This window comes from Mya arenaria, chromosome 4, assembly GCF_026914265.1.
Source record: "Mya arenaria isolate MELC-2E11 chromosome 4, ASM2691426v1".
Lineage (NCBI taxonomy): Eukaryota > Metazoa > Mollusca > Bivalvia > Myida > Myidae > Mya > Mya arenaria.
In genome coordinates, this window is record NC_069125.1 from 13,768,909 (window position 1) to 13,792,006 (window position 23,098).

Consider the following 23,098-nt stretch of genomic DNA (forward strand, 5'->3'; position numbering starts at 1 on the left):
CCCGAATGCGAAAGACTGGTGACTTTTGATGTTTCTTACTAAACGCTTCGGGGAGATTTGACGTCCTTGGACCGAATGAGCGGATCATTCTGCAAATAATGCAAGATAAGCATTTCAATTTCTAACAATTTTGTGTAGCCTTTAAAAGCACATCTGACTCTGGGATGATCAGAGTTAACAATGATGGTGGTAACGGACAGAACAGAGGTAATGACAGTTGACGCGAAGTAAACTGTCATGAACGTGACGTCATAATGTCGTTTTGCGCTGGAGTGAAACTTCATGTTATTATATACAAATACAACATGGTTTGCGAAAGACGATGTTGTGACGTTCCAACGTTGCATAGATGCACATTAAACGCGTATTGCTTGTTAAATAATAATATATATACAGTCAATGAACATATAATCTTGGACACGACACATCATCCCAATTATGTGAAGTAAACAAGTTACAGTCAAACCTGTATTAAGTGGCCACCCTTGGGAAATGATCAGAGTGGCTGCTTAAGACAGGTGGCCACTTAATCAAGGTTTGACATTTCCGACACTTAAGCTTTATTCAGAGATGGAGTATGTATCTTAACCACCACCTCACACCACAATCAGTAACATATGTATCAATAGTATTGAAGAAGGTTGAATACAAATACATTTGTATAGATAAAATAACTTTATTTCAAATTTATAAATAAAATACATTAGATAAATGTTGATACAAGGCATAAACAAAGCACACCACAGATCAGTCTACACATTTACACAACTACATGTACATACACATTTTTGAGTTCACTTTTTAAAGTAGTCCGTACATTGGATAAATGTTGATGCACAGCATAAACAAAACACACCACAGATCAGTCTACACATTTACACAACTACATGTACATACACATTTTAGTTAACTTTTTAAAGTAGTCAGTCAGTTTTGTTTGTTTAACTACAGTCTCTAATTAAAAGTCCATTAACAGATCCTGAGCAGACATTATCATATCAAGCATGTCACTCAGTGACCGTTGTAGAGCAAAATCTTTTATTGTGTCCAAACAATCACTCACTTCACTTGTTGAAACCACTTTTTCCGAATCTTAAATACTCTTCTTCCTCTTTATCATCAAAGTTGCTGGAAGTCTCATCAGAGTTCCTCATCTCAGAAAGAATCTGTGGAGCAGGGCGGCCCCAGTCTGTCATGGAGTTGTCGCACGTATGCACATTGCTGTCAATGTCAGCTAAGGTGTTAAAGTCCTGACTGAACAGATCGCGCGACAATCTCAACACAGCAAGTGGTATATCATCCTCGTCAATATCATCTCTGTCCTGGTTACTTTCCTCATGGTCACTTGTACTAAATGATAATTTTTCCCCGAAGCCACACTTCTGGAAACACTTAATGATGGTTTCCGCCTTAACTTCGTTCCATGATGAGTTGATCCAATACATGTCCTGTAAAATGTTAAAAACCCTTAGGATTTCTGGACCCATCTGTGAGCTGTTTCTGTCCATCTCACTCAGCACATGAGCAATCTGTCTTTTTCTGTACTTTAATTTTAATGTCTGAATAATGCCGGCATCCATCGGCTGCAAAACTGAGGTGCAGTTCTTTGGAAAAACAGCAGCTTCACGTTTCTCAGAGTGATGTTCGGGTGAACGGGTGCGTTGTCCACAAAGAGGAGGATGTGTCTGTTCCCAGCCCTCATTTTCCGGTCAAGCGATTTTACCCAGTATTCGAAGCACCAGCTGTGAATCCATGCGGTCCTGTTGCTGCAATATTTGACCGGCAGTTTGTCCACTGAGATCGACCCAAAGCATCGCGGCTTACTTCAGAATCCTCACCCTACTCCATCATCATCATCATCATCATCATCATCATCATCATCATCATCATCATCATCATCATCACCACCACCACAACCACCACCACCACCACCACCACCACCACCATCATCATCATCATCATCAACAACAACATCATCATCATCTTCATCATCATCATCATCATCATCATCATCATCATCATCATCATCAACTCATCAACTCATCATCATCATCATCATCATCATCATCATCATCATCATCAACTCATCATCATCATCATCATCATCATCATCATCATCATCATCATCATCATCATCATCATCATCAACAACATCATCATCATCATCATCATCATCATCATCACCATCATCATCATCATCATCAACAACATCATCATCATCATCATCATCATCATCATCATCATCATCATCATCATCATCATCTCAAATATCAACATCACCATAACAACAGCATTATCGTAAAAGATATGGTCTTAACACCCTACCAGTCATTGAGGCACAGAGGGCAACTGTTATCCTCTCCTTTGCTCGTTTCCCACCGGCGCAGTCCTCTCCCTTCATGTAGAATGTGGATCTCGATGATTCCCGGTAGAAAAGTCCTGACTCATCCATGTTAAATATGTCCTCAGGAGCATATTCCTTATAAAGTGATGGAATCTGGTCTATTCACTTGGCGACTGTGGTCTGGATAACTTCGCCACGCTCACCACCTTGTTTCTTAAAACAATTTTGTGTCTAGTAAGGAATGACTCCAGCCACCCATTGCTAGCCTTAAATTCAGTAAGGTCTAACTCCTCGGCATACTTTTTGGCTTTGGTCTCAATTAATGGCCCAGAAACAGTAACAAGACGAGCACAAGCGTCCATAAACCATGCATACACGAGTTCAATCAGTTCCTCATTTACTGTAATTTTCCTCTGTCTTTTTTTGCGTTTGGATTTCCAATGGCTTCATATTCCTCCACAATTTCACGCTTACGCTTAATTAAGACCAGGCCGGCATACTCGGTACGGAATCGACATTTGTATTTGTTTGCAAATTTATATTAAAAAATGACCTCGAGTCTTTGACCTTTGAGCAAGGTACCTGGATTGTGTGCAAGACTCATTAATGAAAGTGTAGAGGTATGCCAAAAACGTTGTAAGATCACTTCAAACAGTGGATAGCCATACACTTCTGCATAGACTTTTAACACTGGCGTTTACCTCATCGCAATAACTACAATATGTGATGAACACGAACGCAAAGATACATACAGTCAAGATACACACACACCAAAATACACACACGCCAAGATACATACAACCAAGATACACATACGCAAAGATACATACACACCAAGAATCACACACCAAGATACGTATTCACCAAGATACATACACATTAAAATGCACACACGCAAAGATAAACACACGAAGATACCCAGCAAAATACGCACACGCCAAGATACGTACACACACACTTAGATACATTTACACCAAGATGCACACACTCAAAGATACACACACATAGATAAACATACGCGAAAATACATAGGCCAAGATACACACACCAAGATCAACATAGCCAAGAAACGTACGCAACAAGATACACACTAGCAAAGATACATCCACGCCAAGATACACACACGCTAAGATCGATACATCCACACTAAAATACACAAACGCCAAGATACGTACACATCATGATACGTACACACCAAGAAACACACACGCCAAGATACACACACACAGATAAATACACACTAAGATACACCCACGCCAAGATACATACACATGTGTATCAAATCAATTTCAAACAAACATGTTAAAAACTTGAAACAAAATTAGTGGACGTTGACCTTGACCTTCAATTCAAATCACAAACACTTCACTCATCTACATTGACATACACATACTTCTGTCTTTCAATTATTTACGTTGCGAATATAATATGTTTGGGAAAATACAAAACACGATTATTTTCTACATTTTATTTTGCTAGAATTTCATGGCAAAATACATAATATAACATTTTATTTACAAAACGCTTAACCGCAAATATTTGGCACATCATAAAAATCGCTATGACTGAATGCATACAATTTCAATCTTGATATTGTTTAAGTATTTCTTCTAACAGCTTATAAATAATTTCTATAACATTATTTTCAACTACCTGGAAATGTAGTGGTAGTTTCAAATTGGTACAATTTCCAAAGGATTATCACAGACCTATAAACCTATGGTCCATGGGATTATCAAGACGAATTACACAATTTAAAATAGATTTGCTTTAGAACAATATAAGCTAACTAATGACCAGCACTAGAATGTAACCTTCATCAAAAAAGAATACAACAAAAACAAACATGATTGTATTATGACAAAACTTGTGAAATTTACAAATGAATGATACATTATACAAGTAAAAGAACTCTGCTCTTCACCAAGTAAGTGAGCACTGCTTATTTGCCGAGTAAGAGATCCCTGCTCTCACACCGAGTAAAACAGCTTTGCAATCTTGCTAAGTAAGAGAGATCAGCTCATTAGCCAAGTAAGAGTGCTCATTCATTCACCAATGAAGACAGCCCTTCTCTTTCACCAAGTAAGATGGCCCTTCTCTTTTCCAAATAAAGAGAGCCCTGCTCGTTTACCAAGTAAGACAGCCCTGCTCTTTTTCTAAATAAAGAAAGCCCTGCTCTTTCACCAATAAAGGCGAGCCCTGCTCTCTCACCAAGTAAGAGAGCCATGTTTTTTGACACCAATTAAGACAACCCTGCTCTTTTTCTAAATAAAGAGAGCTCTGCTCTTTCACCAAGTAAGAGAGCCCTGCTCTTTCACCAAGTAAGAGAGCGTGCTCTTTCACCCAGTAAGAGGACCCTGCTTTTTCACCAAATAAGAGAACCTGCTCTTTCACCCAGTAAGAGAACCTGCTCTTTCACTCAGTAAGGGAAACTGCTCTTTCAGCCAGTAAGAGAACCTGCTCTTTCACCCAGCAAGAGAACCTGCTCTTTCACCCAGCAAGAGAACCTGTTCTTTCAACAAGCAAGAGAACCTGCTCTTTCACCAAGTAAGAGAACCTGCTATTCCACCAAGCAAGAGAACCTGCTCTTTCACAAAGTAAGAGAACCTGCTCTTTCACCAAGTAAACGGAGCTGCTCTTTGACCCAGTAAGAGAACCTGCTCTTTCACCAAGCAAGAGAACCTGCTCTTTCACCAAGTAAGAGAACCCTGCTCTTTCACCATGATAGACAGCACTACTCTTTTACCAAGTAAAAGAGCCTGCTTTTTCACTAAATAAGAGAAACCTGTTGTAACTAAACATATGAAAGCCACACTGCTGTAACTGGACATATGAAAGCCACACTGCTGTAACTGAACATATGAAAGCCACACTGCTGTAACTGACAATGAAAGCCACACTGCTGTAACTGAACATATGAAAGCCACACTGCTGTAACTGAACATATGAAAGCCACACTGCTGTAACTAAACATATGAAAGCCACTATGCAGTAACTGAACATATGAAAGCCACACTGCTGTAACTGGACATATGAAAGCCACACTGCTGTAACTGAACATATGAAAGCCACACTGCTGTAACTGACAATGAAAGCCACACTGCTGTAACTGAACATATGAAAGCCACACTGCTGTAACTGAACATATGAAAGCCACACTGCTGTAACTAAACATATGAAAGCCACTAACATATGAAAGCCACACTGCTGTAACTAAACATATGAAAGCCACTATGCAGTAACTGAACATATGAAAGCCACACTGCTGTAACTGAACATATGAAAGCCACACTGCTGTAACTGAACATATGAAAGCCACACTGCTGTAACTGACAATGAAAGCCACACTGCTGTAACTGAACATATGAAAGCCACACTGCTGTAACTGAACATATGAAAGCCACACTGCTGTAACTAAACATATGAAAGCCACTATGCAGTAACTGAACATATGAAAGCCACACTGCTGTAACTGAACATATGAAAGCCACACTGCTGTAACTGAACATATGAAAGCCACACTGCTGTAACTGAACATATGAAAGCCACACTGCTGTAATTAAACATATGAAAGCTACACTGCTGTAACTGAACATATGAAAGCTACACTGCTGTAACTGAACATATGAAAGCCACACTGCTGTAACTATATGTTAGCCACACTGCTGTAATTAAACATATGAAAACCACATGATATGCATTCAAATGTTTACACAAAGCAATGCAAAGAAAACCAGGATTTAGATTTGCTTAATCATAAGGCTACACAAATGATGGATAGCCATACATATGAACATGGGTACAGGTTCCCTTATGTTAAGAATTAAAGGGACCAGACACCAGATTGTCCACAAATCAGCATTTACAGTATTAAAACAAGCCTAGAATTATCAATACGAGCTTGTATGAGGCTGATAATACAATAATTTACCTGATTAAAAGAATATTTTGTTGCTGTCTCAGCTGAGTTTACCTGTCTAAAAATAGCACAGTTTATCGTTCGTATATTTAGCATACATGTGAAGGTCACGTCATTAGTACAAGATACATATACCAATACTAGTTTTAAATTTAATAGGATTTATGTGGTGGACAACCCCAGTAAATTTTGTTGGAAAAATACCCCAACACTGCCATAGATACATGCTGTAAGCAATGTGATACATCAGTAAGTAAGATTCAATGCAATGACATAACAATATCTTATTATCAATCTATTAAAGTTTTTGACAATTTTTTTTTTGTGTGTCTAGTCCCTTTAAGCTTTATTGGTGAAAAACCAACAAAGTCAAATCTGAATGAACATTGAACTCATATTGTTTTATTGGCATTGTTCAGATCAGCTGTTAGCTAACTGAAACAGACTGTCCCACTTAAAGACAGAAATGAGATGACATTCATGACACAGACAAATTTAATGGCAGTCGGGGAACCTCGGCCGTTTTCCTTTGAAAACATCCTTGGATGTTTATGGACGGTTTACAATGTCAGAACTCTTGACATTTAACTACCCTGCAAGTAGATCCCTTAGAAATTTCAATATTGCAGTTAAGCCTAAGGAATTTACTCTTAATGATTTATGCAATAGTACACTTCACTGGGAGTCAATTGAGACTTAGAAAAAAAAAATACACTTTAAAACACTACAATCAATTCATGAAACCATTATTAATTTTTCGAACTACTTTTTGTAATGTGACGGCAGACATCAGATGCTCCTCGTATTGTGGAGATGGCCAAAGTGTCCTGATTGGTTTAAGGCCAATCCTCTGTTTTAATAGTTGACCCTGTCCAACTGTTAAATACTGTCATCCCCGGAAGTTAGTCAGGAGTAGCTGGAATCCGTGAGAAAGCACGCCGACATGTCCTGCGCAAGACGTGTTTCGGGCATATCTTCAGCGACAGCATCTATAATGTCCAATAGCAGCTCGCGACTTAGTCTTCTCACTTGAGGTAGCTTCGCAACCTGCAAACATAGAAAATCAACAAGATTTTAAACGATTTAAGGCAATCGATGCCATTTTTTTCGAGCCATTTACGTAAGTGTCAGCATCATATATGGTATCAGTACTCCATACAGGATTCGAGATGGGCAAGGCGCTAGGTCAGAAAAGGCACTTTTGATGCGCATTGAATGAGCCTTAATGAGGCACTTGCTAGGACCAATGTTCAATTCATATTGTTTTTGTCACAGTTGTAACAACTTTCAATACTTAAAGTTTATTATGAATTCCTTAGCAGTTATCTTCACTTAAGTTCCAAAAATATGTATATTTATTATTTCTATACTTATTTCTGAAAATGACTTCACAACTAGAGATTGCTTTTTTGAAAAAGCGCTTGTCTCCCCTATTGTGTGGTCGTAGCTGAGAAAAAATAAATGATGGACATGAAATTTGTAACTTTGGACTGGAGACAAACCAACAGTGAAGTTTGGTTTATTCGATTATATTAAATAGTGAAGAGAAGAAAGTGTTGTTGATTAATCATGGAAAATGTAAACGAAGTTTGCATTGTATGAAGTTCCTGGGCGCAAGCGTTATTCAATTATTGATCGGAAACCATTTTTCAGCTCACAGTCATCGTGACCATGACCTTTTACCTACTGATCACAACATCAATAGGGATCATCTACATAACCAACTTGCATACCAAGTATGAAGTTCTTGGGTGCAAGTGTTCTTTAGTTACTGAGCGGTAACCATTTCTTCAACTCAAGGTCATGGCAACCTTGACCTTTGACCTACTGATCTCAAAATCAATAGGGGTCATCTACTAGTCATGACCGACTAGCGTACCAAGAATGAAGTTCCTGGGTACAAGCGTTCTTAAGTTATTGAGCAGAAACCATTTTTAAGCTTAAGGTCACCGCCAACGTATCATTTTTTACCTGAAGGTAACCTTGACCTTTGACCTTTTGATCTGAAAATCAATAGGGGTCATCTTCTAGTCATGAACAACTAGCTTACCAAGTATGAAGTTCCTGAAACCAAAGGATCTTTAGTTATTGAGCGGAAACTTTTTCTTCACTTCAAGGTCATGGCAACCTTGACCTTTGACCTAGTGATCTCAAAATCAATATGGGTCATCTTCTAGTCATGACCAACTAGCATACCAAGTATGAAATTCCTGGTTGCAAGCGTTCTCTAGTTATTGAGCGGAAACAGTTTCTTCACCTCAAGGTCACGGTGACCTTGACCATTGACCTACTGATCTCAAAATCAATAGGAGTCATCTACTAGTCATGAACAACTATGAAGTTCCTGGGTACAAGCTTTCTTTAGTTATTGAGCAGAAACCATTTTTAAGCTTAAGGTCACTGCCAACATAACATTTTTTACCTGAAGGTAACCTTGACCTTTGACCTTTTGATCTCAAAATCAATAGGAGTCATCTAATAGTCATGAACAACTAGCATACCAAGTATGAAGTTCCTGGACCCAAAGGATCTTTAGTTATTGAGTGGAAACCGTTTCTTCACCTCAAGGTCACGTTGACCCTGATCTTTGACCTAGTGACCCCAAATTCAATAGGGGTCATCTACTAGTCATGACCAACTAGCATACCAAGTATGAAGTTCCTGGGTCTAAGAGTTCTATAGTTATTGGGCGGAAACGAAGTGTGACGTACTGACTGACTGACTGACAGACTGATGGACTGACTGACGGACAGGGCAAAAACAATATGTCTCCCCATGAATGGGGGAGACATAAAGATATTACACGCAAATGATTTTTACATGGAAGGTCACCACGACCTTGACTATTGACCTTGTTACCCCCAAAACAATTGGGATCATCTAGACATCATGACCAACCTCACTTCAAAGTTTGGTGAACCTAGATCAAAGCATTCTCCTGATATTGCACGGAAATATTTTTTTACATTAGAGGTCACAGCGACGTTGACCTTTGACCTTGTGACCCCCCAAAATATAGGAGTTTTCTAAACCTCATGATCAACCTCCCTACCAAGTTTGGTGAACCTAGGTCAAACCATTCTCAAGATATTGAGCGGAAATGTTTTTTACATTGGGGGTCGCCGCGACCTTGACCTTTGACCTAGTGACCCCAAAAACAATAGGGATCTTCTACACCTCATGACCAACCTCCCTACCAAGTTTGGTGAACCTAGGTCAAACCGTTCTCAAGATTTTGAGCAGAAATGTTTTTTATATTGGGGGTCGCCGCGACCTTGACCTTTGACCTAGTGACCCCAAAAACAATAGGGATCCTTTACACCTCACGACCAACCTCCCTACCAAGTTTGGTGATCCTAGGTCATGCGGTTTTCCAGTTATCGATCGGAAACGAAGTGTGACGTACGGACGGACTGACGGACTACCGGACTGACGGACAGGGCAAAAACAATATGTCTCCCCCAGAGAGGGGGAGACATAATAAGTCAAATAAATATCAAATATAGTTCATAATCATTAAAGAGGGGTTCTGTCAAACAAAAAGGCACAACAGGGCATAGCTAAAAGGCAGCAGGGTCACTATGGTATCACTTGAAATCATTCTGAATTTTGATTAACAAAATGTAAAATAAACGTAAAAAATACATAATAGAAAAAGTTATCGAGGTTTGAAATTTTGTTTTTATTTCAACTGACAATCGCACTACAAATGACCTATTTTGCAATCTTTCATGGCCAAAAAAGTATGTTTGTAATCATTTGGTAAATTATGGGGAAAATGAACAATGTTTCCCTTGCAAAAAAGTGTTCTTTTCCCAAAATTTCATAATCATATATTCCCAATTTGCTAAATACAGTTACTGTGAATTAATAAAAAAGCAATGTTTTACTTACAAACTCAAATAAAATCAAACATATTTGAAAATGTATGGAAATAATTGATTATTAATAGATCATCGGTCGATTTTATGTATCCGATTTTGTCCTATTCCCAATACTATTTACGGTAACTACAACACTGAGGATTCTTAGTTCTATGGGTTCTCATCTAAGGTAATTCTGAAATTTGCTAAGAATGGTAGATGAGATTATATTGAAGTACTGACAGTATTTTACAAGAGGTTTTTATGTCTCTAGAATATAAGTATCTATCATGTGTTTCCAGTACAGATAGAAAAATCCGACCCGAGGGCGCGCGCGTAAGCCGGTAACGAGGCTTGCTGAGTTACCGGTCACGCAGCGTGCCCGAGGGTAGGATTTTTCGATCCGGACCGGAAAGACATGATTGATATTTTTTCTTGCATACCTTTAATTATGAATTTGTGGAAAATTTGACGTAGAAAACACACTTTTGTACATTTCACCAAAACGCGCGTGCGATGTTGTTTACTGACGTCATAGAGCGCAGTGATTTTGAATAATTTAAAATAGCGTTTTTTAACGATTATTTATGTTCAATTTTAATTAAAAGTCTTGCAAAGATACATATTTGATTGCGCTTTATTGGAATGGCATAATATATTGTTCATAAACCATACAATTTATTGAAATAAGAAGTGGCGCGTTGTTGCGCGTGACTCATCTTACATGGGGTATGTAAGATAAGTTTTTCCAGCACTGGTCACATGACCGGAAACACACGTCTGGTATGCAAGAATACATAATATATCATGATCATTTGAATTAAAGGGGCACAACATAGGTTGACGCAAGATCTACCACAATTAATAATATTATAAATGCTTTATTTAGTAAGTAGTTAAAGGTTTATCTGCCAAAATTGATGTTTGTAATACATGTGTTTGTATTGATTTTAACTTAGAGTGTCATTTTAACTCCCATGACTTTAATGATAAAAAATAAATATGATTTGCGTACAAATTAAAAAAAATAAACCTTTATTTATGGACTTTTTCAATTTATAGCTATGTGACCACAATTTTCCCAGTTAAAAAAGCCCAAAAATATCACTAATATTTTTTTCCTATACACAAATCATATGCTTTCTTTGTTTTGTTCATTGAAGTCCAACGAGTTAAAAATAATAATGCATAAAAAAATAAATAAAAAAACTTCTTTAGATCCATCAACTGTAACCTATATTTGCCCCCCGTTAAAACACATTTCTGCAAATACATTCAAACAATGGGAAATTAAACTGACCTGTGACATACAAATAATAAGCATGTTTCTCTGATAACAATACTGGTTTTCTTCATTTTATACCTTAGGAAAGTGGTGAACAATTATTCTGAGGGCGTGTTTCTTCATGTCAGTAGCCTGTATCCGGTCTGCTGCCTCGAGAATCTGTACAACATTCTGACACGTGACGTTCATCTCCAGATTATGCTTACAGTAAGCCTACAGAAGAAATATGGATATGTCACACACTACTGGGTGTAATTTCAAGTTGATTAATGTCTATGCTACAACTTCAAATACAAATGAAATTAACTTCCAGTAAATGTATCTTTCTTTTTTAAGTTTTTCAGAGTGTAGGCCAAAAAACATAAGAAATTTTATCATATCTTTTCGGTGGTTTATTGAAAACTATCAATGATTGTATCCGGATAAACTCACCATTTGAAACAGTGAGATTATGAAAATATAATTTCACTATTTTTCACTAAAAGCACAATGACATAATTTCAATTATGACATCATTTGGATAAAATTTGTCAATTTTTTTCAATTAAATATCGATTAATGATTATTTTTAATCAGAGACAGAAAAATGTTGGTGCACATAGTGCTGGGAAGAAAAATCAATGACATCATTTCCTGTATGACATCATTTGGATAAATTTAGGCAAAATTTTCCAATTAAATATTAATAAATAATTATTTTTAATAAATTAAAAGCATCAAATAAAAAAGAAATGTTGTCTGTTTCATTTTACCAGTGCAATCAATTTCACTTTGTGAACATCAAAAGTAAATATTTCACAAAGCACAGACATAAATCGAGTACTCAGGAACTCTTGGCAATCCCTAAAATAAATCAATATTGTAGTTATTTAAAGGCCGTAAGTTTCAAGAATGGCTGGGGTGGGGTGGGGTTGGGGGATGCAAGTCACTCAAAGAAGGCTTGACGTCCACCTTTATTCAGTTCCACATTTAAAAGTATACTAATGGCCAAAAGTCTTGTCCGGTATGGGTTTCATTTGTGCCTTGCAAAACCTCAATGCCAATTTTCAACACATTACTGTACCGGCAGTACTGGCTCAAATTCCAAAATTCTTTTTTCATTGAATGCATATTAATGTCCTCTTTCCATCGATACCAAATTTTATGAGTGTGAGATATAAAACAAAACAGATATTTTTGTAGACCGGACAAGACTTTATGATATTGTAGTTTTTGTAGACCGGACAAGACTTTTGGCCATTAGTATACAATACAAGGCCCGAAAAAAATGTCTATTCAGGGTAACATTCCTAAATTATTGCGTACAAAATTGTGTTTATGGCCGGGGGACCGTTTTATTTATTTTTTATTAAATAAATAAATAAATTCTAGGGTAGATGGCTTTCATTATGTAGGGTCTGGTTACCCAAAACATTTTTTTTGTTAGGCCCAATGAACAATCTTCCATTGCAAGATTATACCTTATTGTCCAGTTAACGCAGTGGTTAGCACATTCGCCTCTCACCAAGGCGACCCAGGTTCGATTCCCTGCCTGGGCACATATGAGTTTGGTTTGTGATAAAAAGCCTGGCAAGTGGGTTTCCTTCAGTTACTCTAATAACACAAGACCACACTCTTGTGCAACATCGTGCCAACGAGAATAACTTTCTTCATAATTGTTGTAAAATAAATACAGTTTAAACTAAGATATAATACCTGAAGTCTGTTGTTAGTGAACCCATAGAAGAACGGAGCAGGAAACAGATACAGCGAGTCCTCAGGGGGCATGGTGATGTCTCCGTAGTAGATGTAACGTAATAGACTGTCAAAGGCCTGCCGTGACGGCACCATCTCGCCTATTGCTATCTGGAAAGGGGTGAAAAATATCATAGTAAATGCACCTACAGTGAGGGGAGTGTTCAATAACTAGCCTGCGATATTAGGGCTATTCCAGTAAAACATATAACTAACGGGGGGAAGGCAATTTTTTTTTTGGTAAATGGGTGGGTGTCTTTTTTCCCTAATTTGGACCCCAAAAGGGTAAATTTGCTTCTGTAGGGGTTATATGTTTAAATGGAATAGCTTTAAGTGAAAAGTGTTGAAATTTATCTGCACAATAGTTATAGCATGGTTAAGTTCCGCCTACTTGTTACCTTTCCGATATGGGAGTTAACGCCAAAAAAAACAAGAGGGCCAAGATGGCCCTATATCGCTCACCTCAGTAAAACTTTGTGCTATAGACTTGCTGATAATTAAAGGGCAATAACAGGGATTTGGCTGCTCTGATGTATGAAATTGTTACCTCGAGAGTGTTAACAAGGTATTTCCATATTTTGGCTCTGTGACCTAATTTGACCCCAGATGACCCATATTTGAACTTGAGCTAGAAATCATCGAAACAACCTTTCTAACAAATTTCCAGGATATTTGTTCTGAAAATGTTACCTCTAGAGTGTTAACAAGGTTTTTCCATATTTGGGCTCTGTGACCTAGTTTTTGATCCCAGAAGACCCATATTCGAACTTGAGCTAGAAATCATAAAAACAACCTTTCTGACAAATTTCCAAGATATTTGGGCTGAAAATGTTACCTCTTTAGTGTTTACAAGGTTTTTTTCCATATTTGGGCTCTGTGACCTAGTTTTTGACCCCAGATGACCTATATTCGAACTCGTCTGAGTAATTACTGGGACAAACACCCTGACCAAGTTTCGTGACAATTGAGGCAAAAATGTGACCGCTAGAGTGTTAACAAACTTAGTGTGGACGGAAGACAGACAATGGACGACGGACAATCATCGATCCTAAAAGCTCACCCTTAGCCTACGGCTAAGGTGAGCTAATAAAAAATCAAATAAAAAAAAAATCATCATTTTCTGCGAATGCAACCTCCTTATATAACAATGAGTTTACAATTGGAGAACAGTAAGAGAAATATTCTTTGTCTTTGAATAAAAGGCCATACACATACTGTGACGGTATTTGTTGGCGGCATGAAGGACCGGAACATCGACTCAAAGTAAGTACATCGTGCAGAAAGGATTGCCTTGTGGGCATGGATGGGCGTCCCGTCCAGGACGAGTGTGATGTCGCAGTATTCCCGACCCGATTGCTTTAAGAAATTCTCCATATCCTTCTCCAGGGAGTTAGCTGAAACAAAGAGATTTATAAATATTGAACTGAAACTATTTTCCTTACCAATAAGCAGTACCACAATTAATACAATTGTTTCAATTTACTGAATAGGATGAATGAATATTGAAAACAATATTTCTTATGAAGGATACTGAGTTTAATTTGAAAGAAAGATTGAAAGAGAACACTGTATTGCTACATTATGAGATGATCAGTGATCTCCATAAATCTTTAAGGACTCACCGGTCATTTAATATTTGTGCGTTTTCAGCTATTAAATTCACAGTTACAAGCTTATATTTTCAGTACCGTAAATGACTGGGTATTAGACGTACTTTTTTTCCTCAGATTTTGATGCAAAAAAATGCCTGCGTATAATACCCAGTAACAATTTTTTGAATTTTTTTTCTGAGGTCAATTTCAAGCCGAGAGATTGTTTAGATTTATGTAGAAAGGGATGTTACTCGCGTCATATTGATCGAGTATATACGGGTTAAAACGGCAGTTGAAGATCGGGATACGGTATATCGTAAGACGTTTATAATTTCAACAAAAATATTTTTCGATTAAATTTACCGTAATTCACCTAAGAGGTCGGACACTCTAAATATTTGGACACCCATTTCGGACACCCAAAGGACATCAATCATAACTTTCATAGTTACCAAGTTTCACAGACGAAGATTATTGATTTTTATCTTTACAATGCATGGCTAGATTACCTAACCGTATACACCACTGTGACAATTTAATTAGTTACTACCCATCCTAAACGATTTATTGCCTGAAAAGGAAGTGTGATATATTTATTTGAGGATTAAACAAACAACAAGGGCAATCAAGGGATTAAGAAAACATCGACATGGCATGTTTGTAAAACAATTTGCCAATAAGCTTTCAAACTTGTACCACACTTATAGACTATATGAAGCAATAATCGTACAGTTATACATTAATCCTGCATAGCAATGTCCATGCTCTCCACGAGATCATCGTGGGTATAACTATAAGTTATGTGACGTCACACAGTGTGACTCTTTGATCTGAAGCCGATAGAATGTGTTTATTCAGTTCAGTGCATGTATAAAATGGTGTTTTAATTAACTTGATGAAGGATTTACACTTATAGGCGTAATAAATAAGTTTATGACCATTGATTACTACGGATAAATTAATAAGTGGTAAAAAGCAAACATGACGAAACAAGAGGGCCAAATGGCCCTGAATCGCTCACCTGTCATATATTGCACATTCTTCCATTATATACAAATATTGAAAACCTAAGCCTATGAACACATTTAGAGAAAACCCATCAGCCCCGGGGTGTGGTCAATTTTGACCCCAGGGCCATAATTTGAACAAACTTTGTAGAGGTCCACTAGACGATGAATCATGCCAAATATCTAAGCTCTAAGCAACGTAAGTTCAGAGGAGATGATTTTTTAAGTTTTCACTATAAACATATAGAGAAAACCCATGACCCCCCAAGGGGGCGGGGCCAATTTTGATCCCAAGGCCATAATTTGAACAATCTTTGTAGAGGTCCACTAGACGATGAATCATGCCAAATATCTAAGCTCTAGTCCAATTAAGTTCAGAGGAGAAGATTTTTGAAGTTTTAACTATAAACAAATAGAGAATACCCTAACCCCCCGGGGCGGGGCCAATTTTGACCCCAAGGCCATAATTTGAACAATCTTTGTAAAGGTCCACTAGACGATGAATCATGCCAAATATCTAAGCTCTAAGCAACGAAAGTTCAGAGGAGATTTTTGATTTTTTTTACTATCAACATATAGAGAAAACCCATGACACCCCATTGGCGGGGCCAATTTTGACCCCAGGGCCATAATTTGAACAATCTTTGTAGAGGTCCACTAGACGATGAATCATGCCAAATATCTAAGCTCTAGTCCAAGTAAGTTCAAAGGAAAAGATTTTTGAAGTTTTAACTATAAACATATAGAGAATACCCTAACCCCCCGGGGCGGGGCCAATTTCGACCCCAGGGCCATAATTTGAACAATCTTTGTAAAGGTCCACTAGACGATGAATCATGCCAAATATCTAAGCTCTAGTCCAAGTAAGTTCAGAGGAGAAGATTTTTGAAGTTTTAACTATAAACATATAGAGAATACCCATGACCCACCCGGGGCGGGCGCAATTTTGACCCCAAGGCCATAATTTGAACAATCTTTGTAAAGGTCCACTAGACAATGAATCATGCCAAATATCTAAGCTCTAGTCCAAGTAAGTTAAGAGGAGAAGATTTTTGAAGTTTTAACTATAAACATATCAAGTATACCCATGACCCCCCGGGGCGGGGCCAATTTTGACCCGAAGGCCATAATTTGAACAATCTTTGTAGAAGTCCACTAGACGATGAATCATGCCAAATATCTAAGCTCTAGTCCAAGTAAGTTCAGAGGAGAAGATTTTTGAAGTTTTCACTATAAACATATAGAGAAAACCCATGACCCCCCGGGGCGGGGCCAATTTTGACCCCAAGGCCATAATTTGAACAATCTTTGTAAAGATCCACTAGACAATGAATCAGGCCAAATATCTAAGCTCTAGTCCAAGTAATTTCAGAGGAGAAGATTTTTGAAGTTTTAACTATAAACATATAGAGAAAACCCATGACCCCCGGGGCGGTCGCAATTTTGACCCCAAGGCCATAATTTGAACAATCTTTGTAAAGGTCCACTAGACGATGAATCATGCCAAATATCTAAGTTCTAGTCCAAGTAAGTTAAGAGGAGAAGATTTTTGAAGTTTTAACTATAAACATATCAAGTATACCCATGACCCCCCGGGGCGGGGCCAGTTTAGACCCCAAGGCCATAATTTGAACAATCTTTGTAGAGGTCCACTAGACGATGGATCATGCCAAATATCTAAGCTCTAGTCCAAGTAAGTTCAAAGGAGAAGATTTTTAAAGTTTTCACTATAAACATATAGAGAAAACCCATGATCCCCCGGGGCGGGGCCAATTTTAACCCCAAGGCCATAATTTGAACAATCTTTGTAAAGGTCCACTAAACGATGAATCATGCCAAATATATAAGCTCTAGTCCAAGTAAGTTCAGTGAAGATTTTTGAAGTTTTAACTATAAACATATAGAGAATACCCATGACCCCCCAGGGCGGGGCCAATTTTGAGCCCTGGGCCATAATTTGAACAATCTTTGTAAAGGTCCACTAGACGATGAATCATGCCAAATATCTAAGCTCTAGGCCAAGTAAGTTCAGAGGAGAATATTTTTTAAGTTTTCACTATAAACATACAGAGAATACCCTAACCCCCCGGGGCGGGGCCGAATTTTGACCCAAGGGCCATAATTTGAACAATCTTTGTAGAAGTCCACTAGACGATGAATCATGCCAAATATCTAAGCTCTAGGCCAAGTAAGTTCAGAGGAGAAGATATTTTAAGGTTTTCACTATAAACATAAAAAGAAATCCCATGACCCCGGGGCGGGGCCAATTTTGACCCCAGGGCCATAATTTGAACAATCTTTGTAGAGGTCCACTAGACGATGAATCATGCCAAATATCTAAGCTCTAGGCCAAGTAAGTTCAGAGGAGAAGATTTTTTAAGTTTTCAGTATAAACATATAGAGAAAACCCATGACCCCCGGGGGCGGGGCCAATTTTGACCCAAGGGCCATAATTTGAACAATCTTGGTAGAGAACCATTTGGTGATCCTACCTACCATATATCAACGGCCTAAGCCTTGTGGTTTGGGAGAAGAAGATTTTTAAAGTTTTTCCTTTTGGTTGCCATGGCAACCAGAGTTCTGCATGGAATTGAATTCTTTGAACAACTTTGATAGAAGACCACCCAAGGACCATCCCTATGAAGTTTTATTAATATTGGCCCAGCGGTTAAGGAGGAGATGTCTTTTAAGTAAATTGTTGACGGACGACGCACTACGCACGCCGGACAAAAGGCGATCACAAAAGCTCACCTTGTCACAAAGTGACAGGTGAGCTAAAAAGGCAGGTTAAACAAATTTATGGTGTCCAAACTCTTGTGAATTACGGTATTCAATATTATTTTGAATAATAAATTGAATTAAACAATAATCAAACTTACATATAAAAAAGCAAAGTTGGGCACTGTCAAAATATTTTTTGCATAAGGCCACTCCTTTTTTATTTTTTGGTTTACAAGAATTTTTGGGAAAAATGTCCACCGGGCGGTCGAAAAAAAAAAAAAAAAAAAAAAAGGAAAAAAGTCACAAAACATACTCTTAAAGGGTAAAAATCAGAGAACAACATAAAAACATTGAAAATTTATATCATTTACATGACATTTTAAATTTTTAAACTGCTATTAATGCATGTTTTAATACACTCAAAGTTTCAAAGTTCTAATTAAACACACAGTTTAAATCTTACATACTGTGCATATAAAACATCAATGAAATTGACTATAAAACATGTTTACATGTATAAACTACACTTTTTATCAAAGATACATTGAATATCACTCAGCAAGACATTTGTTAAGCTTCAAGGGTATGCTAAAGCAAAAGTGAATGCAGAACACTAAACTGAACAATATTAAATTGAAAAAAAAGAGAAGGCAATTTTACGCATTAAAATACATAAAATTGCACTGTATTAAAACAATACATAATATTTTCTAAACATTGTTTCAGTTATTTCAATATTGGAAAATGCCAATAAAGTGAAATAATTACCAATTTTGTAAATTAGGAAGTAAGTAACATTTTATGAAGACATTTGAGCTTTAACATTGTGAAAGCAATTCCTGAAAAACTAAAAACCAAACTAGACCTTGATTTGAGTTTTAATAAACTTTACCATGGTGGGTCCTAGTTGTGTGTAACCCGATCCATGCTAAGTTCGGATATTTTCGGACCGGGATATTTACCATGGGATGTTCACCAAATCCATTTCAAATTCAAATCTTGCAGCAAATTACCACATCAGTACATAAAAATCACATAACAAAATAATAAATCTAGCATGTGACTTAACTTTATGTACCAATGATAGTAACAGAGAAATCCATAATTATGTATCGGATATTTTCATCTTCTCCCAATTCCGCCATTTTGTGTATACACGAGTTCACAGGGCATCTATACTTCATGCTTGTTTATTTTTCATTTTAAAGAGTATTCCTTGGTTACAACAACAAATCTCATTTATAGTGAAATATCAAGTTCATTACAAATTGAAATGGACTTATTCAAAATAGTTTTCCGTGTTGTTTTATCTAAATGTTTTGCACACAACTCCTGGCATTAGTATTAAAATGTCATTGAGACATGTGTTCAACTCTTTCATTGTTTTTACTCTACTATTAACCCAAACATGAATAAACGTGTAATCTAGAATAAACACAAGCTTTACATTGACTCAATTTTTAACAACAAGTATTTCCAAACCATTTTGTGATTTCAAATCCATAAACACCATCGACCGAACTTGTGAAACTAGGTCACCGGTGTCAACTTAGAAATTTTACTTTCGATTTCACCACTCACACTTAGTGCACTGTTATTTGATATTTAACCATAAAATGTTTTTCTCACACATAATTTACAGATATTTGTGTCTACTAATTCGATGGCAGCCGCTGACAATTTTATTTTTTATCTATAAACAATAATATTTTCATGACCTAAATTGGCGGGGAATAACAACAATCACGTGACAGTTATTGTTTGTATCGGCTGTTAAATTTGCCAATGTTTATTGCTATTGTTATTTTAACAACTCCTGCATATTTTAATTAATTATTTCATACAAAGAATGACTGCTATCGTCAATTCCGCCATTGCCAGCGACGCTGCCATAACAGTTGACTGGCTCACATGCTATCACTATAAATTGGCAAATGCGGCCACGGAACAACAAACCAGTCGAGATCTACTGCATTCGTACTCTTATCTGTGCGTTTTTCTTTCGTTTCGCACCAAAATCAATACGGTCGGGAAAATAATTTTAGAAAAAATAGTGAAATTCATTTTTATTTTTTTTGTACTTTTCGGAAAATTAGACCTGCCGGTTTTGTAAACCAATTTATATAAAAGTAGTGGCCTAACATTACTTTTCATTTTCGACAGTATGGTTGTATGGTTTTAAAGATAACCATCACCATTTTCACGACAATTTTTTTTTTTGTCACTGTCAACAAACATGGTGGTAGAAAATGCAGGATGATTTTGACATTTTTCCTATGCGTCTTTTAACCAAAAACATAGATTAAAAGTTTTTTTCTCGGACTTTTCACAGATTTTTTTCCCTGCGTCTAATACCCCCTATCGTCTTATACCCAGTCATTTACGGTAATTGATATTTTCCATAAATGCATTTTTTAGTAAGCAGTTAAAGGTTTATCACTCAAAATTTATGTTTGTTATATTGATTATGAATACAAATATCACTTTATTGAGGAAAACCACCTTAAGGCTGAAAGAGCAGAGATCATTTGGCTCTGTCATCAGTATTTATATGGAGAAAACCACAACAAAATTGACTTATGAGAATGTAACTGAGCGTTAAAGGAACTAGAAACTATATGATACCATAGCAAGAAAGAAGAAAATGGTCAGAAACTTACATAAAAATTATTATCGTTGCATACAACACATTTAATCTAACTTATTGATGTGTCACATTGCTTAAGACACAAATATCTTTTGCAGTTTTTACGTATTTTTCCAATTCGAAATGACTTTCACATGCTAAACATACTCACTATAAACTGGGAAGCCATAATGCACTATTTTTAAATGGGTATTCTCAGCTAACACAGTGACAAAATATTCTGTTAATAATGTAAAATGATGTATAAACGGCATCATACTAGCTCATACAGACTTCCCGAAAGCCGTCGGTCCGACAGACATGTCCGGCAAATTTTGATCAGATCCGACGATTTCTGAACAAAAATCGGTCCGACTGTCCGGCTATTTTTCATTCCCGGTGACCGGGTTTTAGCATAAAATCCCGGTAACCGGGTTTTAGCATGAGGGCCAAAGAAAAGGTTACACTTGTTTTCATTGGTCGCTTTCGGCACAGTGCCCTTAAAATAACCAATGGTCGCGCATGTTACATACTGTCAGTCATTTGCGCATGCAACATGGCTTCTCTAACATTTTACGAATGCTAGGTAAATAAAAAGAATATTATCAATCGATGAATGCTCTGAAAGGAAAATGAGTATAAAACGAAATGTCATGAAAGAATTCTTTTGTGAAATTGCAAAGAAAAAGGAAAAGACTCGTTATTGACAAAGAAAAGCAAGTAATAAATAACCTGCGATGATGATGGTGAAACTCAAACCTCCAGAAATATAACATTCCATCCACAGAAGGCTATGGACACATTGCTGGTAGGCAATTGTTACTTCTATCTTTAAAAAATAGCTCTACCTTTATAAATTTAAAAAATGATTTATTCTGTACAAAAAAACAAATCCATAATATAAGCTATCAAAGTTTAATCAAAATTCACCACAGTTATAAAATATTTGGCATGTTGTAAAAGGCATTTTATTTGTGAAAAAAAATGTTGATAAAAGTTTATTTGTACATCCACTGACCATGATAAATTTTGTACTTTTAGGAAGAGTCTAGCCACAATAATGCGCGTTTAGGGAACGTTTTTTAACATTTGGATATTTATTGTGTTCCCTATAAGCGAGTCGCCAACACAAAAATTATCAAAGACTCTAAGGCGGCTGTTTATATGGACTAAGGCAGAGTCTTGATCATCAGTAGATGTGCCTGCCCATATAATCGAACAGACTACACCAGAACCATTGGCATCACAGGAGGTTGTCACCCTGTCCAACACTGAAAAAGTCTCTACCGTTTATGAGCAGGGATTCCAGCAGGATATAAAAGACCTTGCTTCAGAATTTTCACATGTGTCTGATACTGAGATAACACAGGATTCTGTAAATCATGTGCTTGAAAGTCCTTACATCAGGCTCTTGAAATTGAGATTTAACACTCTTCCTGACAAACAGGACTTTAACCCCGTTATTGATGAGGAGAGTTTTGAATATCCAGATGAACTTTTGAATTTTAACAGACTGATGATTTTCATAAGAGACATACAATAAAGCCTTTATTTAGAAGTAAGTTGCTATTGTTGAATAAAGCAATGCTATTACTTCGTTTTTGTTCCTCTTGTTTCGGTCTGACAGATTTTCTTTCGGTCTGACAGATTTTTATGTCTTGTCAGACCGAATGTCTGCCACTTTTTTTCAACTTTCGGGAAGTCTGCTCATATTGTCAATTCAAGGCTTGTTTTAAAGAAATACTGTATTTGTCCATTTTGGGACCAGCTGGTGTCTAGTCCCTTTAAAGCAGAAACAAATGAGTTCATAAACATAAAATCAACTCTATTTTAACTTCTACTTTACATAAACATACAACCAAATGAACTAGAAATATTTATTAACCTTGTAACCATAATGCTGCATTTGTCCATGCAGAACTAGAAATATTTATTAACCTTGTAACCATAATGCTGCATTTGTGTCAATACCACACATTGTGCCATGGGAAAAATACAATTTACTCA

General features: G+C 36.9%; 2 protein-coding genes across 2 annotated transcripts in view; both read right to left on the reverse strand.

Annotated features, from left to right (window-relative positions):
* Nucleotides 1-1,064: 1,064 nt before the first annotated feature.
* On the reverse strand, nucleotides 1,065-2,452 carry LOC128230642 (uncharacterized). The gene is made up of 2 exons (XM_052943085.1): nucleotides 2,326-2,452; nucleotides 1,065-1,591 (listed from the first exon to the last, which is right to left on the reverse strand). The coding sequence occupies exons 1-2, from the start codon at nucleotides 2,450-2,452 to the stop codon at nucleotides 1,065-1,067; spliced, it is 654 nt and encodes a 217-aa protein (XP_052799045.1).
* A 1,379-nt stretch (nucleotides 2,453-3,831) lies between these two features.
* The window catches only part of LOC128232638 (leucine-zipper-like transcriptional regulator 1), a 55,240-nt gene continuing 35,973 nt past the window's right edge, over nucleotides 3,832-23,098 (reverse strand). Inside the window, exons 14-17 of the mRNA XM_052946309.1 lie at nucleotides 14,361-14,539; nucleotides 13,107-13,256; nucleotides 11,490-11,624; nucleotides 3,832-7,310 (exon numbers count right to left, since the gene is read on the reverse strand). Coding sequence (XP_052802269.1) covers nucleotides 7,170-7,310; nucleotides 11,490-11,624; nucleotides 13,107-13,256; nucleotides 14,361-14,539 — 605 coding nt within the window. The 3' untranslated portion in view covers nucleotides 3,832-7,169. The remainder of the gene's footprint in view (nucleotides 7,311-11,489; nucleotides 11,625-13,106; nucleotides 13,257-14,360; nucleotides 14,540-23,098) is intronic.